General features: G+C 37.0%; 1 protein-coding gene across 3 annotated transcripts in view; it reads left to right on the forward strand.

Annotated features, from left to right (window-relative positions):
• The window catches only part of KLHL20 (kelch like family member 20), a 79,597-nt gene extending 70,357 nt beyond the window's left edge, over positions 1-9,240 (forward strand). For all 3 annotated transcript variants that reach the window (XM_068541264.1, XM_068541265.1, XM_068541266.1), the window contains 4 exons: positions 3,417-3,550; positions 4,223-4,431; positions 5,042-5,148; positions 7,736-9,240. In XM_068541264.1, the coding sequence (XP_068397365.1) occupies positions 3,417-3,550; positions 4,223-4,431; positions 5,042-5,148; positions 7,736-7,820 (535 nt within the window). In that variant the 3' untranslated portion in view covers positions 7,821-9,240. The remainder of the gene's footprint in view (positions 1-3,416; positions 3,551-4,222; positions 4,432-5,041; positions 5,149-7,735) is intronic.
• The last annotated feature ends 1,154 nt before the right edge of the window (positions 9,241-10,394 follow it).

The raw sequence follows: 10,394 nt of genomic DNA on the forward strand, positions 1-10,394 counted from the left end.
GGTTGTTTCCATGTCCTGGCTATTGTAAATAGTGCTGCAATGAACATTGGGGTGCATGTACCATTTTGAATTATGGTTTTCTCCAGATATATGCCCAGGACTGGGATTGCTGGATCATATGGTAGCTCTATTTTTAGTTTTTTAAGGAACCTCTATACTTTCTCCATAGTGGCTGTACCAGTTTACATTCCCACCAACAGTGTAGGAGGGTTCCCTTTTCTCCACACCCTCTCCAGCATTTATTGTTGTAGATTTTTTGATGATGGCTATTCTGATGGTGTGAGGTGATACCTTATTGTAGTTTTGATTTGCATTTCTCTAATAATTAGTGATGTTGAGCATGTTTTCTTGTGCCTCTTGGCCATCTGTATGTCTTCTTTGAAGAAATGTCTATTTAGATCTTTCACCCATTTTTTGTTTGGGTTGTTTGTTTATTTGATATTGAGCTGCATGAGCTGCTTGTGTATTTTGGATATTTTCTCCCATTCTGAGGGTTGTCTTTTCGTTTTGTTTATAGTTTCCTGTGCAAAAGCTTTTAAGTTTAATTAGGTCCCATTTGTTTATTTTTGTTTTTATTTTCATTACTCTAGGAGGTGGATCGAAAAAGATCTTGCTGCGATTTACGTCAGAGAGTGTTCTGCCTAGGTTTTCCTCTAAGAGTTTTATTGTATCTGGCCTTACATTTAGGTCTTTAATCCATTTTGAGTTTATTTTTGTGTATGGTGTTAGGGTGTGTTCTAATTTCATTCTTTTACATGTAGCTGTCCAGTTTTCCCATCACCACTTATTGAAGAGACTGCCTTTTCTCCATTATATATTCTTGCCTCCTTTGTCATAGATTAGGTGACCACAGATGCATGGGTTTATCTCTGGACTTTCTATCCTGAACCATTGATCTATATTTCTGTTTTTGTGCCAGTACCATACTGTTTTGATTACTGTAGCTTTGTAGTATAGTTTGAAGTCAGGGAGTCTGATTCCTCCAGCTCCGTTTTTCTTTCTCAAGATTGCTTTGGCTATTCGTGGTCTTTTGTGTTTCCACACAAATTGTAAAATTTTTTGTTCTATTTTTGTGAAAAATGCCATTGGTAATTTGATAGGGATTGCATTAAATCTGTGGATTGTAAAGCTTAATTCCTGATTGGATTGAGGTGTTCAACATTTCACCGTGTCTGCCTAATATAAGAAAGAGTGAATCCATTGTTTGGGGCATAGGTGTTGTCAAGGGGGGGTATAATATCAATTTCAGTTTCTAAGATTCCATTATTTTATGATAATGCCCAGCATACAATAAAAAAATATATGAGACATATAAAGAAACAGAAAAATGTGGCCAATAACTGAGAGAAAAAGTAGACAACAGAAGCCAACTTATAGATAATCCATATTTGGAGTTGACAGAAAAAGACTTTAAAATAAGTATAATAAATACATTGAATAAAATAGAGGAAAAGATCAATGGGTAAAAAGTTGGATAATTTTAATATAGGATTGGAATCTAAAAATAAGATGTATATTTCTACAATTGGAAAATATAGTATCTAAAATGAAGAACTCATTGAATGAGATTAAATAGACAGAGTAGAAGTAGACTGGACACACAGCAGAAGATAGAGTTAGTAAACTCAAAGCCAGATTAATAGAAAATATCCAAACAGAAGAACTGAATGTAAAGAGTAGACCATAAGCAACTCAGGGAACACAAATAGACTAACACATATGTAATTGGAGTCCCAGAAGGAAAATAGCAATAAGAGCAGAAGCAATATTTGAAGACAGAATATTTGGCTGAGAATTTTCTAAAAGTGATGAAAACTAAACTTTATTCAAAGTGCATGAACCTCAGGATACCTTTACTGACTAACCATAACCTTTCTCCAGGGCCTCCATTCTGCAGCACTTATATCTCTGCTTCTTTCATCTCTGTGAGTTACTACATTCTCAGAATTTGTTTGGAGGTTTTTCCTTAAGAATGTGCTCTGTCTCCCCAGCTTGCTTCTTAAGAACAAGGGCTATTTTTAGTATTATTTATTTTATATCCTGTAATATTGATATAGTTTACTATACAATACTTAATATACTAACAGAATTTTTCACCTATGTAATAAAATGCCCAGCACAATTCCAAGTGATTTTTGTCATATTTATTTCTGAACACCAATAATTTATCAATCAGGGCTCAGTTAAAAAGAATGGAAACCATATCAGCTATTTTAGTAAAGAGAATTTAACATTAAAAGATTGGCTAGCACATATTGAAGGGCTGAAAAAAAAAAAATGAAAAAAGGACACTGAAGTAACTGTAGGAACCCTAGGTCTGGGAAGACAAGGAAAAAGATTAGAGTTATTAGAGCCTAGAAGCTTGGAGGAGAGGTCCCATAGAACTAGGACCATCAGCACCTGAGGAGAGGGCGCCCTGAACAGCTGTGACTCACATCTCCATGGAGGGTTATCTGCCTGGCTGGTTCTGGAAGGCTGTATTTTCCAAAGATGGTTACAATACCTGATATCTCACATGCTCTTCATACAATTTGACTTTGAAACTCTTCATTGAGAGATGAGGTCTCTGTTTGCTCCCCTCGAATTTAGGCAGGCTTATCAGTATGGTAGTAGCTCTATGTGACTTGCGAGGCTAGGTCATAAAAGGTGATACATCTTTCAGTTGTATCTCTTGGGGCACTCACCTTTGAAGCCTTGAGCTGTCTGAGGTTGCCATGCTGATAGGAAGCCCAACTAGCCTACATGGAGAGACCCTGAGGCTACATGGAGATATGCCCAGCCAGCCCCCAGCTGCTTCAGCACCTGGCTGTTCCAGCTCCAGCCACAATTTGACAGCAACCACATGAGACACCTGAGCCAGAACTTCCCTGTGAAGCCCTTCCTAAATTCCTGATCCATGGAAACATAAGAATTAGTAAAATAATTATTGTGGAAAGTCACTGAGTTTTGGGGTGGTTTGTTACACAGCAGTAGATAACCAGAACACTGGTACTGTTATCTCAGGAGCTCAGAGGAGCTGCCTCACAGAGCTGTGACTGAAACCTCCAACAAGGCTAGCTTTGGAAGTGCCAGAAAAAGTCTAGAAACTGAAATTAACTGCTACTGTCAGAGTGAAAGGCCAATGTTGAGACAATATTGACAGGGTTGGCAAGCAAACAGAAAGTGTCTAGTCCTTCCTTTTGGCAGAATCTAGTAGAGAGCCAGCTTGGCAAAGGAGAAATGTAGTTTTCAGAGTTCTAGCCCCAGTGTCATAAGTCAGAATACTGATAACTATGTAAAATATGTTAGATTCTCTCTGTACATCTGACCTTAGCAAATCTATGTATCTAACATATCTTTAGCATAATTTCATACCTTATGGAAAAGGCTTCACTTAATAAAAACATGCATGCAGTCTTTGGTTTCTCTTACCGCAGGTATGATCCGAAGGAGAACAAGTGGACTCGGGTGGCTTCTATGAGTACTAGGAGACTAGGCGTGGCTGTGGCTGTGTTAGGAGGGTTCTTATACGCTGTAGGTGGCTCTGATGGGACATCTCCACTCAACACAGGTTAGTCCCTTCCTAAGTCAGTCTGGTTTCCCCAAAGCAATACATTTTTCTTAGGAGAGTCCCCTTACAAAAAGTATAAAAAGTCCATGTTATCCTATCATTTATTAAGAAAATTATTTTCCCTCTAGGAGAGTTCAACTGTTAGCTCTTCCTCAGCTCCTTCTGCAGTCATAGTCTACTAGTATATTCCCGAAGTATTTCTTTCTCCCTTCATTTCACAAATTGCTAGGAATTTATAATGAATAAAACAACTATTTTACTATTTCCCTCCCCCCAACCATCTTTCCTTAAAAAACAAATAAAATCCTCTGTATTATAATCTAAAAATAAATAAAAACTTATAGCTATAAACTGGTTTATAGTCTAATCCTGTCATTTAAAGATAAGGAGAGATGCCACAAGTCACCTAGCTAATGAGTCATATAGCCAGAACTAGAACTAGGTACCTTGACTCCAACACATGCCCTTTCCACCAACCATACCTAAAAGAAATCAGTCCCTAATGAGAATATAGTAGTATTGTCCGAAGGTAGATGATTCCTTCTCAGAAGCAAAACTCAGATTGCTTATTGAAAATATATGTTATCACGAAGCGAAGTAGCTATGAAGAAAACTATAGAGGTGAAAGGAAATGATTGCATGGTCACTTACTGGTTTTTCTTTTCCCTGCAGTGGAGCGTTATAATCCTCAGGAAAACAGATGGCACACCATAGCCCCTATGGGGACCCGGAGGAAACACCTAGGCTGTGCAGTGTATCAGGATATGATCTATGCCGTAGGAGGTAGAGATGACACTACAGAGCTTAGCAGTGCTGAGAGATACAACCCCAGAACCAACCAGTGGTCTCCAGTGGTGGCTATGACATCCCGCCGTAGTGGAGTAAGTGCCCGGCTACTGAAAACTTTGACAAGCAAAAGCACCAAGAGAGGGCTGTGCAGAAGAAGTCTGATCTGTAAAGTATAATACAATGGGACAGCGAGGAGATGCACTGTATGGGCAAAACAACCCCTGCCACTTTTGTACTGGAAAAAAAGTTAATTTCTTTTGATTCCTATTATCTCAAGAAGTTAAATATCTTATATCCAATCATATCTTTAATTAGAGAATTATTTTTATGATTTATTTACTTTTATTGAAGTATATTTGATGTATAATATTATGTTAATTTCTGCTGTACAGCAAAGTGATTCAGTTATACATATATACATTCTCTTTTAATATTCTTTTCCATTATGGTTTATCACAGGATACTGAATATAGTTCCCTCTGCTATACAGTAGGACCTTGTGGTTTATCCATTCTATATACAATAGTTTGCATCTTATGATTTATCTTGTAATCAGTTGCTTCTTTGAAAGGCATCTCCCTGTCTTATCTACTACCTTATCTAACTTCACTCGAATTCATTGATATCTATTGGATATATGGATTCATCCATATCTAATGAGAGAGCAGTTTCTTCAGCAGCCACTGTGTTTTGGTCCCATAGGTTGGCCTGGCAGTAGTGAATGGACAGCTCATGGCTGTAGGAGGTTTTGATGGCACAACGTACTTGAAGACCATTGAAGTTTTTGATCCTGATGCCAATACATGGAGGTAACCTTTAAGCTATGTTGCAAATCACCTCACTGCTGACTTGAAAATCATGGGCTTGAGATAAAACATGACCATCAAAATCAAGATGGTCAGTACATTGAATTACCTCTTGCAGTACTTTGAAAAGGGCTCAAAGTTACCCATGTTCGATGGCTTATTTTGACTTCATTGCTCTAAAGTGGCTGACATCTTACAAAATTCCTCTCTTTGGTAACTGTCCAGTTTTATAATTAGAGATAGCAAAAACAGAAAGAACAATCTCCCCTCTAGCTCCGTCATGTTCAGCTGAGGAAACTAAAGCACTGAGAAATAAAGAGACCTGCCTAAGCAAGTTAGTGACAGAGTTAGAATTAGAACCTAGACCTTTGGCTGTCAATCTGTCATTGCAATTTTTATGCCCAGGAAAAACAAATTGCAGTTACTGTTTTAAAAATAATACTTTATTTCATTTTAAAACTGATTTTTTTCTCTTGAGTTTTCAAAATAATTAAATATGTCATTACTCTATTTTAAAGTCTAGTAAATTGTAACAGTCACTTTTAGCAAGAAGGTTGGGAGAGTTTAAGTTAAGCTGTATTATAGGCTTAATTTTACTTTACTTTAAAATCCTTAATTGTCTAACAAATCCTTCCTAAATACTTAAGTAGTTCTTATAAATTCACATAAATTGGGTGACTCTTGCATTTATTTTAAATATTCAAAAACTTTTACAAATGTAGCAAAATTCTCTTAAACCTTTCAACTTAAAATCCTAAGTCTAAATCTTTGCTCAATCACACATTTTAAACTTGATTCACAAAACTAATCTGATAGATGCTCTAATATGCCAAAGTCTCTTAAACACTACAAGTTTAAAAGGTAAAATATATAGTTAATTCTCATTTTTAATATAAAATATTAATAGTATGGGTTTGAGGTGCTTTATATCTATACTAATATCTATTTTAAATACTAGCTTTTAAAAAAAAAACAGTTTTACCTTCTAAGCAGTTCTTTCTCAGTGAATTGGGCTTATTTGCCTAAACACGTCTGGGTAACCATCTCAGTGGTTGAGGTTGCGCATAAGCCACAGATATCAGTCTGGATATGATATCTGAGGCAGAAGACATTCTGAAAGATTTTTCTCATGACCATGAAAGATAAGTTGACGTCTTTTATAGTCACTTTTATATTCCAGAAGGGGCGGTCTCGTAGTCCATTCCTGCTGTATTCTGAGTGTACATTTTCTAACTTTGAGCCTGTAACTATCCACCCAGATTTTTTTCATTAGTATATAAGATTCAACTAATGAATTTACTGGGTTCTTTTTATAGTCTTCATCTCTGGGAAAGCCACAACTTTGACAGATATCTGAATGACATTCTTTGGATTCTGCATCTCTCTCATGCTCTGTATGGCTCAGTGGTCACAATACTAAAGTCAGACTAATAACACTGTAGCACTTTTTGCTTATATATCACATTTTCACAACCTTGTTCATGAAGTAAAGATTTACTGAGTGCTCTAGACCCTGGGGATACAAAAGTCAACACAACAAAATTCCCTGCCCGCCTGGAGCTGACATTACAATGAGGGAGATAGTGCCATACCAGGGGTGGAAGTGCTATGGCAAATAGCAGAGAGGCAGGGAGTCCAGGGAGGATTATCCGCTTTAAAAGGTGGCCCAGGGAGGCCCCACTGAAAAGGTAACATTTCAGCAAAACCTAATAGAGGTTAAGGGAAAGAGAATGGCAGGTTTTCATGAGTAGGAGCCTCTCACTTGTGGTGTATTTTCTTCCATATACAGCTTTCTATTTTTAGTGGGAATCTGGGTAAGCATAATTTGGGAAGACAGCCAAGTTTATTTCTGCCACTTAATGACTATGATCCTATGTAAGGACTTGTTTCTCAGTAACTGTTACTAATATATGTTAGTAATATTTGACCAAGTAATATTCATGAAATTCTTAAGGACCATCTGTTGAGGGATTACTATATAAATTTTTGTAGTTACATGTCCCAGATTTAAAGCCAATTTAAAATCAATACTTACAGTTGACAGAGGATCTAATATTCTTTTCCATGGAAATCCTTAATTTTGAAGATGATCTTGTTCACATATCACAAACCAGATGCAGACTTTATTTAATCATATCCAGCTTTGTTCCATAAAGGGTTTGAGAAGACTTCTAAGAGTACATACAAAACAAAAGGATAGAAATAAATAATTGAAGTTTAGGCAAAAGCAAAATGTGGGTGGGAAAATATTATAGCCAGGGTCAAAATTAGACACAAAAATGTAGAATATGTGATTCTGTGTAATTGTTATAAGTTGGTCTAGATGTAGAGTTATAAAGTTACAAGGCAAAATGGATATGGTGCTCTCTTAAAACAGTGTCCTGTAAGTCAGAGAATTTCAGTCAATGTCTGAAGTAATTCTGCTACTTGCCAGTGCTCAATTCCAGCTCCTACTCTTTGGAAGAGATGTATGAAGCTAAAAATATTAGTTGTGATATAAAACAAAGAATTGTGTTTTATTAACATCTACGTTATGGAAGAAATAGTGCTTTTTCTATTTAGAAATCTGATTGTGTTTCTTTCTTTGCAGGTTATATGGCGGGATGAATTACCGTCGGCTTGGAGGTGGTGTAGGAGTTATAAAAATGACACATTGTGAATCCCATATATGGTGAACATACAGAAGACAGTCATGCATATGCTCCTCTGTATTGTGGAGAGCTTTGACTTTGGAGCTTTGTACAGCTCTAGAAAACACTAAACAAATTTTATTCTTTGCCGGTGCCTCAACATGTGGAAATACAAATACATTGAAAGTACTTCACCTGCAAGACGCCACCTTTGCACAATAATTTTCAGTTCTGTGCAGAAGAATATTTATTTTTGGTTTTAATTTATCATGGGATTTTTGTTGCTGGGTTTTTGGTTTTTTGTTTTTGTTTTGGGATTTAGCCTTCCTCCCACCAAAAGAGAAAAAAAGGAAAGACAAAAAAAAAAAAGACAAACATTTCAAGCAGTAAAACCTTATTTTTAAGATACTGATTAAGTTTGAAACTACTAATAAGGGAAGAGGTCTATATGGGATCTAGTTGTCAGTTCTAAGCACTCCATCCACAAGACTCCACTACTTACAGGGACTTACTTACCAGTGACAAAGATAGGTATGCAAGGTGTATTAGTTAGCCATCATTCTTGCACTAAGCACCAGAAGACTTGAAAATCTAAAAAACAAAACAAAGGAAACGTCTCATTTAACTAGAACAATTCAAAAGGAATATTAAATCAATAAGACCAGGACTCAGATGCCAAAGTTTTCATCAGTGGAAGCTCACATCTTGTTTCCTTCCTTATGGTCTTGTTTGCCACTATAAAGTCTTTTTTTTTTCAAATATTTCCATAGAGTTCCTGCTAGATCTAGAGCTCTGCTCAGTGCCTCTACAAAAACAGTATATGATTCTCATATACTGTCTTGAGAATCCCCCAGTAGAATCACGTGTAACTCTGCAAGTTTTTGCTCAAAAATGTTACTGACTGAAGCAACTTTCCTTCCTATTTCCTATTGCTACTAAGGACCAGCAGGGAGAAATGTCCTCTCCCCAGCAGTGAATACTGTTATGCAATTTACACTTGATGCTCAGGCCTGCTGAAGCTGAGGCTTACCTGTAATCACAGCCTCCAAGGGAATGAATTCTTCAGTTCGTGTAATAGTATGCTAACGAGTATAAAATCAATTGAGGCATTTAATTAATAAAATCTTGGTTCTTTTATAAAAACTATATATCATTATCCTCATTCTATAAAGCCACTATTACCACTACTCTCAAATTGCACTTTCTGGTAAAAAGTTAACATTTTTAAGGAAAAAAAAGAATACAGACTTCAGTGGTTAAAGTGTTTTTGTCATTGTGATCATACACCAATTTTTTTCAATGTATCTTGCAGGAAAAGCTTTGAAAAAGACTTTAACCACAACCATAAGGAATAACCTTCTTCTCCCTCCCCTCACTACAAAAATGTTTGGCAACATTTGTGTTTACATTTAAAGATCATTTGCACCTTTATAAGGAAAAAAAATAAGTATTTGGTAAACAATTGTTTACATGCATCATTTATGCTTTTTTCTAGCATGTATAACTTTTTAAAATAAAGGTAGTACTTACCATAAAAAAATTTTGGTTATTGCTTTTTAATGCTTGTATCTTTGCTACTTAATTTAGATTTTCTGTTTCTATATCAATCATTTACATTTCCTATTATAAAGTTATAAGTACTTACAACCTGAAGGAATAAAGGGATTGCCAGCTAGAATTATGAATGTTTATTATATATTTTATATAATAGTAGTATATTACCTAACCTCTAAACTTATTTTCTGGTGTGGGACTTGGAATCAAACGATTTTGAGCTAGAAGAGCTTTTAACAATCATCTGGTCCAGGGACTTCCCTGGTGGCACAGTGGTTAAGAATCCTCCTGCCAACACAGGGGACACAGGTTCGAGCCCTGGTCTCGGAAGATCCTGCATGCCATGGAGCAACTAAGCCCGTGTGCCACAACTATTGAGCCTGCACTCCAGAGCCCGTGAGCCACAACTACTGAGCCCATGTGCCTCAACTACTGAAGCCCGCACGCCTAGAGCCCATGCTCCACAACAAGAGAAGCCACTGCAATGAGAAGCCTGCACGCCGCAACTAGAGAAAGCCCACGTGCAGCAATGAAGACCCAACGCAGACAAAAATAAATTAATTAAAAAATCATCATCATCATCATCATCATCAGGCTTCCCTGGTGGCGCAGTGGTTAAGAATCCTCCTGCCAATGCAGGGCACATGGGTTCAAGCCCTGGTCTGAGAAGATCCCACATGCCACGGAGCAATTAAGTCCACGTGCCACAACTACTGAGCCTGTGCTCTAGAGCCCTCGAGCCACAACTACTGAGTCCACATGCCACAACTACTGAAGCCCACATGCCTAGAGCCTGTGCTCCACAACAAGAGAAGCCAATGCAATGAGAAGCCCATGCACCACAATGAAGAGTAACCCCCCCACTCGCCGCAACTAGAGAAAGCCCACGCACAGCAACAAAGACCCAACGCAGCGAAAAATAAATAAATAAATAAATATATATTTTAATGGCTAAATAAAATCATCATCATCATCTGGTCTAAACCCATTTATTGCTCTGCTTTAAGACTGAAAACCAAGGAAGTCCTGCCTAAGCGTAAATAGTCAATGATAGAACCAACATTT

The sequence above is a fragment of the Eschrichtius robustus genome, chromosome 3, assembly GCF_028021215.1.
Source record: "Eschrichtius robustus isolate mEscRob2 chromosome 3, mEscRob2.pri, whole genome shotgun sequence".
NCBI lineage: Eukaryota > Metazoa > Chordata > Mammalia > Artiodactyla > Eschrichtiidae > Eschrichtius > Eschrichtius robustus.